This window comes from Somniosus microcephalus, chromosome 10, assembly GCF_052327205.1.
Source record: "Somniosus microcephalus isolate GS21.2 chromosome 10, FLI_Smic_1.0, whole genome shotgun sequence".
Lineage (NCBI taxonomy): Eukaryota > Metazoa > Chordata > Chondrichthyes > Squaliformes > Somniosidae > Somniosus > Somniosus microcephalus.
Genome location: NC_140996.1, coordinates 157,322,915 through 157,345,387, shown reverse-complemented (window position 1 = coordinate 157,345,387; position 22,473 = coordinate 157,322,915). Strand labels below are relative to the sequence as shown.

The 22,473-nt window shown below is 46.4% G+C and overlaps 1 protein-coding gene across 7 annotated transcripts in view; it reads right to left on the bottom strand.

Annotated features, from left to right (window-relative positions):
• LOC147111785 (LIM and senescent cell antigen-like-containing domain protein 1) overlaps window positions 1-22,473 on the bottom strand; it is a 211,182-nt gene that overhangs the window by 7,198 nt on the left and 181,511 nt on the right. For all 7 annotated transcript variants that reach the window (XM_085999015.1, XM_085999017.1, XM_085999018.1 and 4 more), the window contains exons 5-6: window positions 20,776-20,925; window positions 17,450-17,600 (exon numbers count right to left, since the gene is read on the bottom strand). In XM_085999015.1, the coding sequence (XP_085855141.1) occupies window positions 17,450-17,600; window positions 20,776-20,925 (301 nt within the window). The remainder of the gene's footprint in view (window positions 1-17,449; window positions 17,601-20,775; window positions 20,926-22,473) is intronic.

The window sequence follows — 22,473 nt, the reverse complement described above, 5'->3', positions numbered from 1 at the left end:
CTTGGAAGAAGCACCGAGGGTAGCAAGGGTACAGAACGTACTCTAGGTGGGGGACTTCACTGTCTATCACAAAGAGTGGCTCAATAGCACCACTACTGACCGAGCCCTGAAGGACATAGCTGCCAGTCTGGGCCTGCGGCAGGTGGCGAGAAAACCAACACGAGGTGAAAAACCTACTTGACCTTGTTCTCACCAATCTACCTGTTGCAGATGCATTTGTCCGTAACAGTATTAGTAGGAGTGACCACCACACAGTTCTTATGGAGACGAAGTCCCATCTTCACACTGAGGCCACTCTCCATTGTGTTGTGTGGCACTACCACCATGCTAAATGGGATAGATTCAGAACAGATCTAGCAGCTCAAAACAGGGCATACATGAGGTGCTGTGGGCCATCAGCAGCAGCAGAATTGTATTCCACCACAATCTGTAACCTCATGCCCCAGCATATCCCTCATTTTACCATTACCATCAAGCCAGGTGACCAACTCAGGTTCAATGAGGAGTGTAGAAGGGCACGTCAGGAGCAGCACCAGGCATACCTAAAAATGAAGTGCCAACCTGGTGAAGCTACAACACAGGACTACATACATGCTAAACAGCGGAAACAGCATGCTATAGACAGAGCTAAGCGATCCCACAACCAACGGATCAGATCAAAGCTCTGCAATCTTGCCACATCCAGTCGTGAATGGTGGTGGACAATTACAGGAAACTTTCGATTTACCGGCACCTAAATAACCGGAAATCTCGGTTAACCGGCAAAATTCAGGAGTAGGTTCAGGTAAGTTTGACTTCATATTGTACTTGCCTTCCTCGATCTGTTGCTGTGCAAGGGTGTGGCTGCAGCTGTTGCTAAGCTACAGAGATGCTTGGAACTTGTGGCCATTGTTCTGCACCTGTTGCTAAGCAACAGGGTTTGTTGCTTTATACGGAGCTCTCAGCTCTCCGTATCTTTTACTATAGCTTTCGGTTATCCGGAATTTTTGATGAACCGGAACCACGTCGGTCCTGGATAAAAAAAAGTTTCCTGTAAAAAGTTAACGGTAGGAGGAGACTCCATAAACATCCCCATCCTCAATGATGGCGGAACCCAGCATGTGAGTGCAAAAGACAAGGCTAAAGCATTTGCTACCATCTTCAGCCAGAAGTGCCGAGTGGCTGATCCATCTCGGCCTCCTCCTGAGATCCCCACCATCATAGAAGCCAGTCTTCAGCCAATTCGATTCATTCTATGTGACATCAAGAAACGGCTGAACACACTGAATAATGTAAAGGCTATGGACCCCAACAACATCCCGGCTGTTGGTGCTGGAGACTTGTGCTCCAGAACTAGCCGTGCCTCTAGCCAAGCTGTTCCAGTACAGCTACAACACTGGCATCTACCTGACAATGTGGACATTGCCCAGTTATGTCCTGTCCACGAAAAGCAGGACAAATCCAATCCAGCCAATTACCGCCCCATCAGTCTACTCTTAATCAGCAGCAAAATGATGGAAGGTGTCATCGGCAGTGCTATCAAGCAGCACTTACTCACCAATGCTCAGTTTGGGTTCTGCCAAGAACACTCGGCTCCAGACCTCATTACAGCCTTGGTCCAAACATGGACAAAGGAGCTGAATTCCAGAGGTGAGGTGAGTGTGACTGCCCTTGACATCAAGGCAGCATTTGACTGACTGTGGCATCAAGGAGCCCTAATAAAATTGATGTCAATGGGAATCGGGGAAAACTCTCCACTGGCTGGAGTCATACCTAGCACAAAAGGAAGATGATTGTAGTTGTTGGAGGCCAAACATCTCAGCCCCAAGACATCGCTGCAGGAGTTCCTCAGGGCAGTGTCCTAGGCCCAACCATCTTCAGCTGCTTCATCAATGACCTTTCCTCCATCATAGGGTCAGAAGTGGGGATGTTCACTGATGATGGCACAGTGTTCAGTTCCATTCGCAACTCCTCATAATGAAGCAGTCCATGCCCGCATGCAGCAAGACCTGGACGACATTCAGGCTTGGGCTGATAAGTGGCAAGTAACATTCACACTACACAAGTGGTGGGCAAAGACCATCTCCAACAAGCAAAAGTCTAACCACTGCGCCTTGATATATCATCGCCGAATTCCCCATCAACATACTGGGGGTCACCATTGGCCAGAAACTTAATTGGACCAGCCACATAAATAATGTGGCTACAAGAGCAGGTCAGAGGCTGGGTATTCTGCAGCGAGTGACTCACGTCCCGACTCCCTATAGCCTATCCACCATCTACAAGGCACAAGTCAGGAGCATGATGGAATACTTTCCACTTGCCTGGATGAGCGCAGCTGCAACAACACTCAAAATGCTCGACACCATCCGGGACAAAGCAGCCCGCTTGATTGGCACCTCATCCACCACCTTAAACATTCACTCCCTCCACCACCGGTGCTCCATGGCCGCAGTGTGTACCATCTACAAGATGCACTGCAGCAACTCGCCAAGGCTTCTTTGACAGCACCTCACAAACCCACGACCTCTACCACCTAGAAAGACAAGGACAGCAGGCGCATGGGAACACCACCACCTGCAAGTTAACCCTTGGAGTCTAGGTGTCATTCTAGTAAATCTACGCTGCACTCCCTCCAAAGACAATATCTCTTTCCTAAGGTGCCCAGACTGATCACAGTACTCCAGGTGTGGTCTAACCAGGGTTTTGTACAGCTGAAGCATGACTTCTACCCCCTTGTACTTTAGTCCTCTAGATATAAAGGCCAGCATTCCATCAGCCTTTTTGATTATTTTCTGTACCTGTCTATGACATTTTAATGACCTATGTACATGGACCTCCAAATCTCTTTGGACCTCCATTGTTTCTAGCTTGCATAAACTACATTATCTCTACATTACCAAGTGTTTTAATTTAAAGCAGCACTAGGAGATTTAAAGCATATTTTGGGGGAGCAAAAGGTATAATCAAATACATTACTTTCACAAGAATTAGCCTGTCAGACATTGCAATTTTTTCTGTTATAAATAAGGACTGTATTAATCAACTAATCACTGGCAATAAAATAATGTAAAACAGAAAGAGACAATCAAGATTTTGTAAAAATTGAACGAGTCCCAAAATAGCTTACTGCCCAGAAATAAGAGTGGCTTAAAATAGATTTATAACCAGACTACTCATCTACATGCAATTATGACCACACTTCAAAGTGCTTTTCAAATCAGGCTAATAGTTTGTTATGGCTTCAGCTGCAGGGGCAAGGAAACCACTGGCCATGTCAACTCCTGTCTAAGCAGTACCCTATTAAGGTAACTGAAAAATGAAGGAGAACCGTTCTGTGAAAACAAAGGGCCTGTAAAGTGGTATTTTAAGCATTTTTGGAGCAAGCAAGAGCTGCTGCAAAGCTAGATTATGATGCAGCACATTGTGAGGCCAGGAGGGTCACAAGAAATAAAATGGGAACAATGGGTTGTGTTCAACCACAGGGGAATGCAATTACATAAAAATGATCCAAAATAGCTTTACTGTTGGCTAAAGTGCGTCATCAATCATAGTTAAAAGGATTCCACTGGGGCAGTGCTAATGACGGACAAGTCTGGTGCTATCAGACAAACCTCAAGGGTTTGAGAGAGCATTATACTGAACTGGCATCTGATGAAACAAGTACTGAGGTCCATGTGCAAAATCCAGGACCAAGCTGGGAGTTAAATTTGCGACAAAAGGTGGTGGGGAAGTGGTTGCAACAAGTGGGGTGGGGGGCGGGGGTTGTGTCTCCAGGCCTACACTGACCTTTTACTGGGTACCGAATCAGCATTACAGGGTGCACACCTTTTAACTAAAGCCCCCATATGGCCTTGCCCTGCCCCCGTAACCATCACCGATAAGGCAATCTCTGACATCACTTTCTACTCATATTCCCCTTCCCCCTTCTAAACCCACTTCTTTTTGTATTTACCCCTGGAAAAAACTCTCCCTCAAGTCCCTTATCACTGCAGTTTCTAATTCCCAACAACCTGGCCTTTGGCCTGCAATTCTTCATGACATTTGTGCAGCTACTGACTTACTAAATCACACCCTCTCCACCACCTTTGATGTCCTTGTCCCCATTAAAATCATTACGCTCTCTCACCCTAGTTGTCCTCCCTGGTATACCCCTCATTTCCACTCCCTTAAGTCCAAGGGACGCAGATTTGAATGTCTTTGGCGGACAACTGGTCTAATCATCTATCACCAGATTTGGCTAGATCATATAAAGCACTACCGGGTCCTGCTGCCCATCACTAAAACCGCCCACTGTTCTACAATCATCCAACACCAGCCTTCTCTTCTTCACCACTGTCTTCTCAAACCACCCTCACCTCCAACAATAAATGTGAGTAGCTCATGGATATCTTTGTTAAAAAGATTAACATCCGTTCAACTGCTCCTGCTTTCAATTTCCTCCCTTCCCCTAACCCACCAGACCTTACTTCCTCTCAGTTTTCGCCCAGCCCGAATACTAAATTTGCATATTTCTCTCCTATCTCCCCTCTTGCCTTTTCAAAGCTCATCTTGTCAATGAAACCGACCTCCTGCTCTCTTGACCCTGTTCCTACTAAACTGTTGACCACCTATCTTCCCTTCCTGGCTCCCATGTTAGCGGATATTGTTAACTGTTCTCTCTCCTCAGGTATTGTCCACCTTTCCTTCAAATTTGCCGTCATCACCCCTCTCCTCAAACACACCAATCCTTGACCCCTCCATCCTTGCAAACTATCGCACCATCTCCAACCTCCTTTCCTTCTCAAAGTTCTTGAACATGTTGTCGCCTCCCAAATCCGTGCCCACCTTTCCCAGAACTCCTTGTTTGAATCCCTCCAATCAGGCTTCCGCCCCTGCCACAGTACTGAAACTGCTCTTACCAAGGTCACAAATAATATCCTAATTGACTGGATAGATTACCTTTGTCGCAGTCAATTAGGATGTCATTTGTGACCACAAACGTCTGCTCAACGCCTCTCCACCGCTGTCCAGCTGGATGGGACAGCTCTCGGCTGGTTCCATTCTTATCTTTCCAGCCGTAACATTATAATCACCTGCAATGGCTTTGCTTCCCAATCCCAGCTCTACCTTTCCTCCACTTCTCTCAAACCCTCCACCACCTCTATACTATCAGACTGCTTGTCCGACATCCAGCACTGGATGAGTAGAAATTTCCTTCAATTAAATATCGGGAAGACTGAAGCTATTGTCTTTGGTTCACACCACAAACTCCGTTCCCTTTCCATTGATTCGATCTTTCTCCCTGGCAACTGTCTAAGGATGACCAAGTCTGTTTGCAACTCTGGTGTCATATTTGATCACAAATTGAGCTTCCTTAAGGACAGAAAACAGCGAGTTGTGGTAAATGGCTGTTTTTCAGACTGGAGGATGGTAGCCAGTGGTGTTCTCCAAGGGTCAGTGCTGGGGCCACTGCTTTTTTTGAGAGAGATATATCTATCTATAAAAAAAAAAATAACCTGGATATTAGAATACAGAGTAGAATTTCTAAATTTGCCAGTGACACCAAACTTGGGGTGTGGCAAACAGTGATGATGATACCAATCGACTGCAACAGGACCTAGAAAGGCTAGCAGAATGGGCAGACAAGTAGCAGATGAAATTTAATAGAGAAGTGTGAAGTGATGCATTTTGGCAGAAGGAACAGGAAGAGGCAATATACACTTAATGGCACAGTTTTAAAGAGTGTGCAGGGAGAGAGGGACCTGGGAGTTAATGTTCATAGGTCCCTGAAGGTGGCGGGGCATATTGAGAGAGTGGTTAGCAAAGCATATGGGATCTTGGGCTTCATAAATAGAGGTATTGAGTACAAAAGTAGAGAAGTTATGCTGAACCTTTACAAAGCGCTGGTTAGGCCACAGCTGGAGTATTGCATCCAGTTCTGGTCACCACACTTTAGGAAGGATGTGAAGGCACTTGAGAGGGTGCAGAGGAGATTTACTGGAATGGTTCCAAGGATGGGGGATCTTAGCTACAAGGACAGGTTGGAGAAGCTGGATTTGTTTTCATTAGAGAAAAGAAGGTTGAGGGGTGATTTGATAGAGGTGTACAAGATTATGACGGATTTGGATAGGCTAGACGGGGAAAGGCTGTTCCCACTAGTTGATGGTACAAGGACTAGGGGACACAGATTTAAGGTTTTGGGCAAGAGACACAGGAGGGATATGAGGAAAAACTTTTTAATGCGAGTGGTGAGGACCTGGAACTCGCTGCCGACGGAAGTGGTGGAAGCGGAGGCACTCAATGTTTTCAAGGGGAGACTGGATAGGCACTTGAGGGAAACAAACTTGCAGGGCTCCGGGGATAGAGCGGGGGAATGGGACTGACTGGATTGCTGTACAGAGAGTCGGCACGGACTTGATGGGCCGAATGGCCTCCTTCTGTGACGTTATGACTCCTACCTCTCCGTTCGATGAAAACCGCCCATTTCCACCTTTGTAATATCACCCGTGTCCGCCCTTACCTCAACTTATTTGCTGCTGAAACCCTCATCCATGCCTTAATCACCTCTAGGCTTGACTATTCCAATGCACTCCTGGCCGTACTCCCTAGTTCTACCCTCCATAAACTTGAGGCTAACGCGCACCAAGTCCCGCTCACCCATCTCCTCTGTGTTTGCTGACCTACATTAGCTCCCAGTTAAGCAACGCCTCAATTTTAAAACTTTCATTCTGGTTTTCAAATCCCTCCATGGCCTCACCTCTCCTTATCTCTGTTATCCCCTCCAGCCCTAGAATCCCCTATAACCTCTGCGCTCCACCTATTCTGGACTTTTGAACATCTCTGATTTTAATTGCGCCACCATTAGCGGTTGTGCCTTCAGCTGCCTAGGTTCTAAGCTCTGGAATTCACTCCCCAAATCTCTCCGCCTCTCCACTGCTCTTACCTCCTTAAAGACTACCTCTTCGACGAATTTGTTCATCCCAGTTTGGCATAAAAATGAAACAAAAAAGGTGACTCAACCGTGGCTAACAAGGGAAATTAGGGATAGCATAAGAACCAAGGAGAGGAAGAGGACATATAAATTGGCCAGAAAAAGCAGTAAACCTGAGGATTGGGAGCAGTTTAGGATTCAACAAAGGAGGACAAAGGGATTAATTAAGAAGGGGAAAGTAGAGTATGAGAGTAAGCTTGCAGGGAACATAAAAACTGACTGTAAAAGCTTTTATAGATATGTGAAGAGAAAAAGATGGGTAAAGTCAAGCGTAGGTCCCTTGCAGTCTGTGGTAAACCACTTTTATCGTTCACTATCGTTACACTATGGTTATCACTGTTATATCGTTACACTATGGTTATCACTGTTTACACTGTTGTATCACTACACGAGGTCGCCTCGTCACGCTGTTATACCTGGGCTGACCACTGCTGACTCCGCCCATGGCTCCACATACTTGCCCAGGTATAAAGGTGGTCGACTGGCTGGTATTCCTCCTTGTTGGATCCGATCACCCACGAGGGTGGGCTCTGTTATTTAGCCAATAAAAACCTATAGTTACTGTCTTAACTCGTCGCTTTTCATTGGATGAATTGATAGGTATATCAATTTTATTGGCTAAATTTTGAAATGTCTTTAACGGAGCAGCCAAACGACCAGTCAGACGCCCAGCTACAACAGCCACAGCAGCCGGCCTGGCTGCGAGCCCTCCGACCGCCGTACCTGGATCTAAACCCACAGGCAGCAAACTCAGCCCTCGACTTCAAACACTGGCTGAGCTGTTTCGAATCCTACCTGGGAGAATCCGGCGTGCCTCAGAGATCCAAACTAAGAGTTCTGACCGCCCAAGTGAGCCCTAAAGTATTTGCACTCATCCAGGACTTTACTACATACGAGGCTGCCCTCAACCTGCTGAAAGAGCAGTACCGGAGCCCGGTAAATTCTATGTATGCCAGACATCTCCTAAGATCCCGCCCGCAACAGCCAGGAGTGTCTGTAGATGAATTTTTACGGGCGCTACAAACACTCGGCAGGGACTGTGACTTTAAAGCTGTAACGGCTGCAGAAAATACTGAAGAGAATATCCGCGATGCCTTCGTGAAAGGCCTTCGGTCCGACTACTCATGGCAAAGACTGCTCGAATCAAAGGACCTCGACCTGAACACAGCTGCAGCCCTCGCTCGCTCTCTGGAAGTGGCCCATCGGGACCTCGAGGCGTATTCCAGGTACTGTGCTGCGCGACCCTGGGACTCAGGCCCGACCCCGACCGCAATACCCCTCGCACCGCTGCCTCTGGGACCTACCTCAGCGTCAGCGTCCCGGACCCGATCGGGACCGCCACCCCTGGTACCGGCTGCGACATCGGAGCCCCGCGATCGGGCCGCCGGCTGCTTTTTCTGTGGCCAGGCGAAACACCCGAGGGCGCGCTGCCCTGCAAGAAACGCGACCTGCTCCGACTGCCACAAGAAAGGCCACTTCGCGAAGGCCTGCAGGGGGAAAGCCACAGACGCCAGCAGTGCCTCATGCGAGTTGTGGGGGCGGCCATCTTTCATCAAGGCCACAGATGCCAGTATCCCCTCGTGAGTGTCGTGGGGGCGGCCATCTTTGATCAAGGCCACCGACACCGGCAGTGCCTCATGTGAGTTGTGGGGGCGGCCATCTTCTCCGCCATTTTATGCAACGTCGTGGGCACCGCCATTTTGTTCACCACACTCGACCGCCACCTTGTCTCCAGACCCGACCGCAGCCTCACCCGCAGACTACAGCAGCTCGCTCAGCCATACACTAGCCTCCGTCACACTGGACCAAGCTCGCCCGCATCACCTGTCCAAGTCCATGATGGACATCAAAGTAAACGGCCACGCCACGACCTGCCTGTTCGACAGCGGAAGCATGGAGAGTTTCATCCATCCAGACACGGTGAGCCACTACTCCCTCACTGTCCAGCCAACGCGCAACCGGATCTCGATGGCGCCGAGGTCCCATTCAACAGACATCAGCGGATACTGTGTTGTGACCCTGTCAGTTAGGGGCACGGAGTATAAAAATTTTAAACTTCTCGTCCTGCCCCAACTCTGCGCTGCCGTCCTACTAGGGCTGGATTTCCAATCCCACCTTCAAAGTGTCACTTTGGCATACGGTGGACCCCTCCCCCCACTCACAGTCGACAACCAACAGCCTTTAAACCGCCCACCACGTACCACCTGCGGCCTATCCACCCTCAGGGTTCCGCCCCCCTCCCTATTCGCCAACCTCACCCGCGACTGTAAACCCGTCGCTACCAAGAGCAGGCGGTACAGCGCCGGGGACAGAGCTTTTATTAGCTCTGAGGTGCAGCGTCTCCTGAAAGAGGGCATCATCGAGAGGAGCAACAGCCCCTGGCGTGCCCAGGTCGTAGTCGTTAAGACCGGCGATAAAAACCGCCTAGTCATCGACTACAGCCAAACCATAAACCGGTACACCCAGCTGGACGCATACCCCCTTCCCCGCATATCTGATATGGTCAATCAGATTGCACAGTACCGAATATTCTCTACCATCGACCTTAAGTCGGCCTACCACCAACTCCCTATCCGCCCTGAGGACCGCCAGTATACCGCCTTCGAGGCGAATGGCCGCCTCTACCACTTCCTTAGGGTTCCCTTCGGCGTCACCAACGGGGTTTCGGTCTTCCAAAGGGAGATGGACCGGATGGTTGACCAGGACGGGCTGCAAGCCACGTTCCCCTATCTAGATAACGTCACCATCTGCGGCCGCGACCGGCAGGACCATGATGTTAATCTGGAGAGATTCCTCCGTACGGCCCAACGGCTGAACCTCACCTACAATAAGGAGAAATGTGTGTTTAACACCTCGCGCCTTGCCATCCTCGATTGCGTAGTAGAGAACGGAGTCATCGGCCCCGACCCCGAAAGAATGCGCCCCCTCATGGAGCTTCCCCTCCCCCACTGTCCAAAGGCGCTGAAGAGGACCCTGGGGCTCTTCGCCTACTATGCCCAATGGGTGCCGAATTATGCGGACAAAGCCAGACCCCTCATGAAGTCCGCCTCCTTCCCCCTGACGGCAGAAGCGTGCGCAGCCTTCTCCCTCATTAAGGGAGACATTGCTAAGGCCACAATGCACGCGGTGGATGAGTCTATCCCTTTCCAAGTGGAGAGCGATGCATCTGACTTCGCCCTAGCCGCAACCCTTAACCAGGAGGGGAGACCGGTGGCCTTCTTCTCAAGGACCCTCCAGGGCCCTGAGATCCGACACTCCTCGGTCGAGAAGGAGGCCCAGGCGATCGTGGAGGCTGTACGACGCTGGAGGCATTACCTGGCAGGCAAACGATTTACCCTCCTCACCGACCAGCGTTCGGTCGCTTTTATGTTTAATAACAAGCTGAGGGGCAAAATCAAGAACGACAAGATCTTGAGGTGGAGAATCGAGCTCTCCACCTATGATTATGAGATCTTGTACCGGCCTGGTAAACTGAACGAACCCCCAGATGCTCTATCACGAAGTACATGCGCCAACGCGCAAATTGATAGACTGCAGACCGTCCACAACGACCTCTGCCACCCCGGAGTCACCAGACTTTACCACTTCATTAAGGCCCGCAACCTGCCCTACTCCATCGAGGAGGTCAGGACCATGACCAGGAACTGCCAAACCTGTGCCGAATGCAAACCGCATTTCTTTAGGCCGGACAGAGCAAGCCTGATCAAGGCCACCCGCCCCTTCGAGCGCTTGAGCATCGATTTTAAGGGGCCCCTCCCGTCCTCTGACCGTAATGTGTACTTCCTCAACATCATTGACGAGTACTCCCATTTCCCCTTTGCCTTCCCCTGCCCAGACATGACCAGTACCACGGTCATCAAATGCCTGAACGACCTCTTCGCCGTGTTCGGGTTCCCGAACTATATACATAGCGACCGGGGCTCCTCCTTCATGAGCGAGGAACTTCGCCAGTTCCTACTAGCGAGAGGTATTGCTGCAAGCAGGACCACCAGCTACAACCCCCGAGGGAACGGCCAGGTGGAAAGAGAGAACGCGACTGTCTGGAAGGCCGTTCTCTTAGCCTTAAAGTCCAAGGGCCTCCCAACCTCTCGCTGGCAGGAAGTCCTCCCGGCAGCGCTGCATTCCATCCAGTCACTGCTTTGCACTGCCATTAACGCCACCCCTCATGAACGAATGTTTGTTTTCCCCAGGAAGTCGACTACGGGAACCACGCTACCAACTTGGCTGACCTCTCCGGGGCCCGTCTTGCTGCGAAAGCACGCGAGGGCCCATAAAACGGACCCCCTGGTCGAGAGGGTGGACCTCCTGCACGCCAACCCCCAGTACGCCTATGTGGCATACCCAGACGGGCGGGAGGACACAGTCTCCTTACGAGACCTCGCACCCTCGGGCATCCCTGAGACACCACCGTTACCCCCCACCACCCCCCCAAATCCAGCCAAGGTAGACGGCATGCTGGAACCCCACGAGCCTTCGCCGACCACGCAGACGCCAGCATTAACATCGGATACTGCATCACCGCCGCCGCTGCTGCGACGATCGGAAAGACTTACGAGGCCTCCGGACAGACTGACATACCCGAACTGGTAGTACACTTCACCCCGCCGGACTCAAATCTAAACAAGGGGTGAATGTGGTAAACCACTTTTATCGTTCACTATCGTTACACTATGGTTATCACTGTTTACACTGTTGTATCACTACACGAGGTCGCCTCTTGTCACACTGTTGTACCTGGGCTGACCACTGCTGACTCCGCCCATGGCTCCACCTACTTGCCCAGGTATAAAGGTGGTCGACTGGCTGGTATTCCTCCTTGTTGGATCCGATCACCCACGAGGGTGGGCTCTGTTATTTAGCCAATAAAAACCTATAGTTACTGTCTTAACTCGTCGCTTTTCATTGGATGAATTGATAGGTATATCACAGTCAGAATCAGGGGAATTTATAATGGGGAACAAAGAAATGGCAGACCAATTAAATACATATTTTGGATCTGTCTTCACAAAGGAGGACACAAATAACCTCCCAGAGATGTCAGGGAACATAGGGTCTGATGAAAGGGAGGAACTGAAAGAAATCAGTATTTGTAGGGAAATGGCGTTAGGGAAATTGACGGGATTGAAGGCCGATAAGTCCCCAGGGCCTGATAATCTACATCCTAGGGTACTTAAGGAAGTGGCCCTAGAAATAGTAGACGCATTGCTGATCATCTTCCAACATTCGATGGAATCTGGAACAGTACCCATGGATTGGAGGGTAGCTAATGTTACCCCACTATTCAAAAAAGGTGGTTGAGAGAAAGCGGGGAATTACAGACCGGTAAGCCTGACATCGGTAGTGGGGAAAATGCTAGAGTCCATTATAAAAGATGTAATAGCAGAGCACTTGGAAAACAGTGACAGGATTGGACAAAATCAACATGGATTTACAAAAGGTAAATCGTGCTTGACTAATCTACTGGAATTTTTTGAGGATGTAACTGGTAAAATAGATAAGGGAGAACCAGTGGATGTGGTGTATTTGGACTTTCAAAAGGCTTTTGATAAGGTCCCGCATAAGAGATTAGCGTGTAAAGTTAAGGCACATGGGATTGGGGGCAAGGTATTGACTTGGATAGAGAATTGGTTGGCAGACAGAAAGCAAAGAGTTGGAATAAACAGGTCTTTTTCCGAGTGGCAGGCAGTGACTAGTGGGGTACCACAGGGATCGGTCCTGGGACCCCAGCTATTCACTATATTAATGATCTAGACGAGGGAACTAGATGTAATATCTCCAAGTTTGCAGACGACACAAAGCTGGGTGGGCGTGTGTGCTGTGAGGAGGATGCCGAGAAACTCCAGTATGATTTGGACAGGTTGGGTGATTGGGCAGAAGCATCGCAGATGCAATATAACGTGGATAAATGCGAGGTTATCCACTTTGGTAGCAAAAACAGGAAGGCAAATTACTATCTGAATGGCAATAGATTGGGAGAAGGGGAAGTGCAACGAGACCTGGGTGTCCTTGTGCACCAGTCGCTGAAGGTAAGCATGCAGGTGCAGCAGGCGGTTAAGAAGGTAAATGGTATGTTGGCCTTCGTAGCGAGAGGGTTGAGTACAGGAACAAGGATGTCTTGCTACTGTTGTACAGGGCCTTGGTGAGACCACATCTTGAGTATTGTGTGCAGTTTTGGTCGCCTTATCTGAGGAAGGATGTTCTTGCCATGGAGGGAATTCAGCGAAGATTCACCAGGCTGATACCTGGGATGGCAGGAATAACGTATGAGGAGAGATTGGGTCGATTGGGCTTATACTCTCTGGAGTTTAGAAGGATGAGAGGGGATCTCATTGAAACTTATAAAATTCTGACAGGACTGGACAGACTAGATGCAGGAAGGATGTACCCGATGGTCAGGGAGTCCAGAACCAGGGGTCACAGTCTAAGGGTAAGGGGTAAGCCATTTAGGACAGAGATGAGGAGGAATTTCTTCACCCAGAGAGTGGTGAACCTATGGAATTCTCTACCATAGAAGGCAGTAGAGGCCAATTCATTAAATATATTCAAGAAGGAGTTGGATATATTTCTTAAGGCTAAAGGGATCAAGGGATATGGGGAGAAGGCAGGGACAGGGTACTGAATTTGGATGATCAGCCATGATCTCATTGAATGGCGGAGCAGGCTCGAGGGGCCGAATGGCCTACTCCTGCTCCTATCTTCTATGAAGCTTTTGGTCATCTGCCCTAACATCTCCTTATATGGCTTGGTATCAATTTTTTTTTTTGATAACACTCCTGTGAAACGCCTTGGGACGTTTTATTATGTTAAAGGCACTTTATAAATATAAATCATCGACCTGAAACATTAACTCGGTTTCTCTCTCCACAGATGCTGCCTGACCTACTGAGTATTTCCAGCATTTTCTGTTTTTATTTCAGATTTCTAGCATCTGCAGTATTTTGCTTTTGTATAAATATAAGTTGTTGTTGTTATATATTAGGGCCAAGCAGTTTGTGACAAATAAGTGGTTATGGTATAGTAGAGGTTATGATACTGGGCTAATATCTCAGAGGTTAAGAGTTCAATTCCTACCATGGCAAGTTGTGAAATTTAATTAAACAAATCATAAAGGGAACGGTGGCATAGTGGTTATGTTATTGAACGAGTAATCCAGAGGCCTGGACTAATGGAGACACGAGTCCAAATCCCAGCACGGCAGCTGGGGAATTTAAATTCAGTTAATTAAATAAATCTGGAATTAAAATCTAGTTATCAGTAATGGTGACCATGAAACTATCTTATTGTCGTAAAATCCCGTCTGGTTCACTAATGTCCTTTAGGGAAGGAAATCTGCCGTCCTTACCTGGTCTGGCCTATATGTGACTCTAGACCAACAGCAATGTGGTTGACTCCAAGTTGTAAAAAACCACTATGAAAAACAATAATAATAAAAACGGACAGACCGCCCAGCATCGACCTAGGCACCAGCTTTGGACATGAAAACGGCACACCCAGCCCAGTTGTTCCTGCAAAGTCCTCCTCACTAACATCTGGGGACTTGAGCCAAAATTGGGAGAGCTGTCGCAAAGACTAGTCAAGCAACAGCCTGACGTAGTCATACTCACAGAATCATACCTTTCAGCAAATGTCCCAGACTCCTCCCTCACCATCCCTGGGTATGTCCTGTCCCACCAGCAGGACAGCCCCACCAGAGGTATACAGTGGTATACAGTCGGGAGGGAGTGGCCCTGGGAGTCCTCAACATTGACTCCGGACCCCATGAAGTCTCATGGCTTCAGATCAAGCATGGGCAAGGAAACCTGCTGCAGATTACCACCTACCGCCCTCCCTCAGCTGATGAATCTGTGCTCCTCCATGTGGAACACCACTTGGAAGAAGCACTGACTGTAGCAAGGTCACAGAATGTACTCTGGGTGGGGGACTTCAATGTCCATCACCAAGAGTGGCTCGGTAGCACCACTACTGACCAAGGTGGCCGAGTCCTGAAGGACATAGCTGCCAGACTGGGCCTGCGGCAGGTGGCGAGAGAACCAACACGAGGTAAAAACATACTTGACCTCCTCTTCACCAATCTACCTGTCGCATATGCATCTGTCTATGACAGCATTGGTAGCAGTAACCACTAATGGGAGGAGGAGGCTCCATGAACATCCCCATCCTGCAAACTACAAGGCTGAAGCATTCGCAGCCATCTTCAGCCAGAAGTGCTGAGTGGATGATCCATATCGGCCTCCTCCGGAGGTCCCCACCATCACAGAAGCCAATCTTCAGCCAATTTGATTCACTCCACACGATATCAAGAAGTGGCTGAGCGCACTGGATACAGCAAAGGCTGTCAGTCCTGACAACATCCCGGCTGTCATGCTGAAGACTTGTGCTCCAGAACTAGCCGCCCCTCTAGCCTAGCTGTTGCAGTACAACTTACAACACTGGCATCTATCTGACAATGTGGAAAACTGCCCAGGTATGTCCTGTCCACAAAAAGCAGGACAAATCCAATCCGGCCAATTACCACCTCAACAGTCTACTCTCAATTATCAGCAAAGTGATGGAAGGTGTCGTTGACATTGTTATCAAGTGGCACTTACTCAACAACAACCTTCTCATCCGATGCCGAGTTTGGTTTCTGCCAGGACCACGCAGATCCAGACCTCATTACAGCCTTGGTCAAAACATGGACAAAAGAGCTGAATTCCAGAGGTAAGGTGAGAGTGACTGCCCTTGACATCAAGGCAGCATTTGACCAAGTGTGGCATCAAGGAGCCCTAGTAAAATTGAAGTCAATGGGAATCAGGGGGAAAACTCTCCATTGACTGGAGTCATACAAAGGAAGATGGTTGTGGTTGTTGGAGGTCAATCATAAGAAAATAACAAAAGAAATAGGAGCAGGAGTAGGCCATTTGGCCCTTCGAGCCTGCTCCGCCATTCAATAAGATCATGGCTGATCTTCTACCTTATATCCACTTTCCTGCACTATCCCCATATCCCTTGACCCTTAATATTTAAAAATCTATTGATCTCTGTCTTGAATATACTCAACGACGGATCCTTCACAGCCCTTTGGGGTAGAGAATTCCAAAGATTCACCACCCTGAGTGAAGAAATTTCTCATCTCAGTCCTAAATTGCCGACCTCTTATTCTGAGACTGTGACCCCTGGTTCTAGACTCCCCAGCCAGGGGAAACATCCTCCCTGCATCTACCCTGTCAAGCCCTGTAAGAATTTTGTATGTTTCAATGGGATCACCTCTCATTCTTCTAAATGCTAGAGACTATAGGCCTAGTCTACTCAATCTCTCCTCATAGGACAATCCCCCCATCCTAGGAACCAGTCTGGTGAACCTTCGTTGCACTCCCTCTATGGCAAGTATATCCTTCCTTAGGTAAGGAGACCAAAACTGTACACAATACTCCAGGTGTGGTCTCACCAGGGCCCTACTATAATTGCAGTAAGACATCTTCACTCTTATACTCAAATCCTCTCGTAATAAAGGCCAACATACCATTTGCTTTCCTAATTGCTTGCTGTACCTGCATGTTAACTTTCAGTGATTCGTGTACAAGGACACCCAGGTCCCTCTGAACACCAACATTTCCCAATCTCTCACCATTTAAAAAACTCTGCTTTTCTATTTTTCCTACCAAAATGGATAACGTCACATTTCTCCACATTATATTCCATTTGCCATGTTCTTGCCCACTCACTTAGCCTGTCTATATCTATATTCCCCTTGAAGCCTCCTTGCATCCTCCTCACAACTTACATTCTCACCCAGCTTTGTATCAGCAGCAAATTTGGATATATTACATAGATCCCCCCCCATCGTCCATGCTTCTCTAAAGTGTTCCAACAATGAAATTATGTGCACTCCACATTGAGTAATCTAAAACCGTACTGGTGACTGCACATTTTTCAGTAACTTGGAGACAGGTTTCCTCATTTGTTGGACACCCAGCAGTCAAACACAAAAAACTTGGAAGTGTTGGTTAGGTAGTCACTGTTTGGGTTCTCCTTGTGCTCAAGGGGTATTTACCACTACTTTGTATTCAATTTCAGCATCAATCCAGGGGTGGCATTTATGTTAGAAGAACACTGGTGAAATTGACTATTCAATTCCTCACAATCATACTGTCTCTGCACAACCATTGCTAAGGGCATGTTTGTATTATGAACTCTTATTTATTGGTAATGGTGAGATGCAGGCCAAAGTCAGCTCATTCAACAGCTGCAGAGAGGTGACCTTAATCCCCTCCGGGTTGGATTCAAGTCCAGCTGCCAGAGCTGAAAATGACTATTCTGCATTATACGAAAAACAAAAAAAAAAGGTTTTCTGCAACTTAACTGCTCCGATAAAGTGACAAGCTAGAATACCGGGAAAGAAGTGCTCCAAATTTTTAGTAGCAAACTTATTTTAAAAACACACGTATAATCCTTACATTTGCATTCACCACAGTACTTTGAGGAACAAATTTTTAAAAAAATACATAATTAGTTTACCTCTACATGCCACTGCTTGCCCATTGCATTAACTACACGTCCTTCAATTGGCCGTCGGCAAGCACCACAAATAGGAACACCCATTTTATCGTGGCAAGGCAAGCAATATAATTCTCCTTTCAGCTCACGAGCTTCGGCAGTCAACTCTTTTCTGGTTAGAATGAAATATCAGAAAACATACAAAATAACCATCTGTGGGTATATCCTCCGACATAACTAATGAGAAGAAAATTTGTTTTGAAGAAAGGCTTAGTTACACTCCTCCCCATATTTCAAGTTATAACATTAAATTTCACAGCAAGAAAGTGCTCAGTATTTTTGCTCAGCATATCAGTGGGTGAAATGTAAAATACAAATAAAGGTTTCGGGACTTTGAGATACAAGTCCATTTGTGTGTATTTTTTAAAAACGCAATTGGGATGTGGAGATGGGAGTGGGGGACTTTTTTCAGCCTGTGATATATAGCCACTACATCTGCGATTAAAAAAACTGGAGCTGTTTCTTTTGTTAGAAGATAACCTGCATTCATAATTATTACTTTAAAATGGACCATTAGTTATTTGTTGTCTGTATGCGGAAGCTTAAACCTATTATAAAATTTATTAACTTACAAGTGTACAAAGTATTTTTAGTAAGTGTGGCAATTGTTAAACTTTTCCAGGTAGCTTCTCAAATTGCTCTGTATTGAAATTTGCTACAAGTTGGACAATTTTTTACTAATTAACCAGATAGAATTTGCAGCTTCTTCCCAACCACCTTCCTGACATTTGGACATATCCAGAGTAACCATTAAATCTCAGGATGTCCATGTACCACACAATGAAAGAAAACAAGGAGAGAGTGTGACAGAATCTTGGAGTGCTTGTGGAAATTAACAGTTCAGGAGCACACTAACATTTTGGAAAATGTCTAGATTACAATCCAGTAGTTTACTGCAAAAGTAAGTGTAAAAAACATTCCTGGGTCCCTATATTTAATGTGTTGTATAGCCTAATCTCTAACTAAACTTATGGAAAATTTAAAGAAACTGATATTGGGGCTGAAATTCCAATTTTTTTGGGTGCAAAAGTAATGTAGTTATGGCACAAGGGACTGGGATTTAGTACATAAGCCAGATGTACCAGGGTTATAGTCATGCTGAATTCCAGTGGAAGTGGGAGCTGGCAGAAGATTTGCAACCCCTCTCCCCGCACCACCCCCCGCAACAAAATGCTGCGAGTATGCAAATAACAGGATAATGAGGGCAAAAGCTGCTGTCTCAGAAATGCTGCCATTTACATCGGAGTTGTGCTCAATTGAAGTTAAGTCTGTATGATGTAAGTTACCTATATGACTTGCCAAACCATGAAATGGCTGAGTTCATAGGCTTTGAATGTCTACAAACCTTATCTGAAACATCAGGTTTAACTGAAGCGATTATAAAAATCCTTTTCTTAGCTGTGCTCCTAAGAAAGTATTCTGCAAACAGCTATTCAGCAGTTTTAGGCTGGGAAAACTTTTGCTTTCCACCCTTACCATGTGGTCATTCCCATATTTTTCCTTACGATGGAGATACTACAGGATCAGGAGGAAGGGGAAATAACAGAGACACACAGGATAAAGCTACACCAAAGGAGATGACGACCAACTAGGAGGTAACCTTTCACCAGAGTTTACAGACCACGCTGCTCCCTTGATGTTTCAGACGATGTCTGCTTAAGGACACTGCAGTTCACTAAGAAGGCATAGAATGAACTCTATGTCCTGTTGCAAATTGACCTCCAAACGTCCTCTCAAACACAAAGAACAGACTTCTAGCGCGCAATATGTTTGAAAATGCACATTTTGAAACAAGACTGGGTCTTTCAGTATTCAGATTTGAGCTTTGCTTTATCTTGTTAGAACAACTGTATTTCAGCATTCTCATATTACACCATATTGAACTAGAAGTAATGTTGGTCAGGTGCATTATAATGATGCTTATGGCTTCCAATTACAGACTTCTCCTTTTAATTAAGTTATATTTTTAGGATAGACTTTGTTTTTTGTTAAAAAATTACCACTAGACGGAAAATAAATGCACATTGATTGCAGATCTATCATTTGTGTTTTTAAATGAAAGTTGTGTTGAAATGCAAGCAGTACAGAGATGCGTAAAATAGCAATTATTGTAATTTTAGTGCAAGTACATGCCAGTAAATTTAGTTATCAGTAAAGAGCAAGCAGGGAAATACTGGGTCAATTTTCCTCCTTTTGGTCTCCCCCAAACTATGTCAAAACATTTTGTAATCACAGATCTGCTAATTGAAAGCTATCTGATCACTGTACAAAAATGCCACTTTTTCCCCATAAGATAAAACATTGTGTAATATAGATTTTGATATTTGGATTAGAAGAAAAACATTGTAATGCATTGAAGAAACCATAGGAATTTTAACTAATTCAGTCTTCACCCTCCCCACCCGCCATGCTGGTGTACAATTCTGAGGGCACTAGGTGCTCCTAGTATATCATACAAGTGCCATCTGTTTAAGTGAACACTGAATATTGCCAAGCAAGTTTATGCTTCCTACAAGTACAAAATTTGACTCTCATGTAGCTTTTAATGAAAATCATAAATAATGCAGTAATCCTGTTTTGTCTTGCAATCATTTACCCCCTGCTGCACCAATACAGCATATGCAATGCATCCAGATAATTATATCAGCTAAATTTGATGAACTTATATCTCCAGAAACTTTCTGAAACTGTATGAATAACTATACAGAATCAGCTGGGTTAGCAGCAAGAATGCCACAATTAGCCTCAGCACCCCAGGCAAGGCAGGAATATTCAATTTCATGATAGGGACACCTGTAGGCAACAGATGGGCAAAGATCACCAGCAGTGATGCTCACTCCATCATCAAATAGCTTGGTTAGGCCAACCACAAGAATGGCTATTTAGACAAGCTACCAGAACTGTATTGCATTAATGGGGGGTTTGGGGAGGGGGGCGGGGGAAGAAAGAGAAGAGAGGCAGAACCAAAAAGGGAGAAAAGAGGAAAAGGGAGTGAATAGGAAGAAAAAACAAGGAAAGAAGAAACACTGAAGAAAAAAGAAAAGCAGAGAGAAAGGTGAAGAGGAAGAGGAAAAAAAAAGTGCGAGAGACACACAGATCAAGATGGATGGAGAGGGAGACAAATATTTATTGCTGAATTAGTAAATACAAACAGTATATTTACCAAAAACCAATTGCAAATCCTGCCTGCTAGCACTTATACTTAAGATAAATACCTGTAGTTATGACTCTACTCATATTCAGCACAGGTACTGTGAATGTAAATTAGTAACTAGAATATTCCTTACCCACAGTTTGCACAGTTGAAATGATCAGGATGGTAGGGATCATTCTTGAATATAAGAGGCTGTTCATCAATGATGGCATGACATTTCTGACAGATATATTTTCCCAGACCCCTGGCCTTTTCACGGTTATGGCAAGGGCGGCAGAGATGCCTGGAAGTAGAAAGTTAAAAGGAATTATTTATGCAACAAAACGTTTTCTATTCATTCTTGATGCGCAACTTTTAAAATGGAATAAAATGGTGAGGCTCTAACATCTGGTTTGGAGCAGGAAGAACTTAAGTCTTAAAAAATGCTTATACAGTACTATGATCACCTAATGGCTCGGTGATTTCGTGAGGGGCGGAAACATACAGATCAGCAAGAATCCATTCAATCCCCGGTCTGTGCTGGGTTAGTTGATCTCCACCAAGGCTGTGGTTAAGGGGTTACAATTGGCCTGGATTACGGAGAGGAAAATTGGCCAAGGTTCTTACTCCTGACCGTTAGCCAGTGACGGAGATACTCCCATCACAACTGAATAGCTCGTCTGATATTTAATGCAGCATGGAGTCCACAGCTTCAGGGAAGAAGAAATAATTTGCAAGCAAAAAATAACATGATTTGAATGCACTCATGAATCAAACTCATTTAAATGAACAATACTAAATCAGAAAAAGTATTTATAGGAGGATCAGAGGGTAGGTTCAACTGAACGGAGAACGGTAACTATTGGAATTTGAACTTGCACATTACACAATTTTTAAAGAGTGTGAGCAGCTACCCTGTACGCACAAGATGCACCAGGAAGCACAGGTAAGATCAAGTTCCATGTTTGTACCAAGATCAAGTCAGAAGATGATAACATACATAGAAAAAAATAGGAGCAGGAATAGGCCATTCGGCCCTTTGAGCCTGCTCCGCCATTCAATATGATCATGGCTGATCCTCTATCTCAATACCATATTCCCGCTCTCTCCCCATACTCCTTGATGCCTTTTGTGTCTAGAAATCTATCCATCTCCTTCTTAAATATATTCAGTGACTTCTGTGGTAGAGAACTCCACAGGTTCACCACCCTCTGAGTGAAGAAATTTCTCCTCATCTCAGTCCTAAATGTCCTACCCCATATCCTGAGACTGCGACCCCTCGTTCTGGACCCCCCAGCGAGGGGAAACATCCTCCCTGCGTCCAGTCTGTCTAGCCCCGTCAGAATTTTATATGTTTCAATGAGATCCCCTCTCATTCTTCTAAACTCTAGTGAATACAGGCCTAGTCGACCCAATCTCTCCTCATACGACAGTCCTGCCATCCCAGGAATCAGTCTGGTGAACCTTCGCTGCACTCCCTCTATGGCAAGTTTATCCTTTCTTAGGTAAGGAGACCAAAACTGCACACTACTCCAGGTGTGGTCTCACCAAGGCCCTGTACAACTGTAGTAAGACATCCTTGCTCCTGTACTCAAATCCTCTTGCAATGAAGGCCAACATACCATTTGCCTTCCTGACTGCTTGCTGCACCTGCATGTTTGCTTTCAGTGACTGGTGTACAAGGACACCCAGGTCCCTTTGTACATCAGCATTTCCCAATCTATCACCATTTAAATAATACTCTTCCTTTCTGTTTTTCCCTACCGAAGAGGATAACTTCACATTTATCCACGTTATGCAATGATCCGACATATGAAAATTGTTATATCAAACATAATGGCCCGTATTTTCC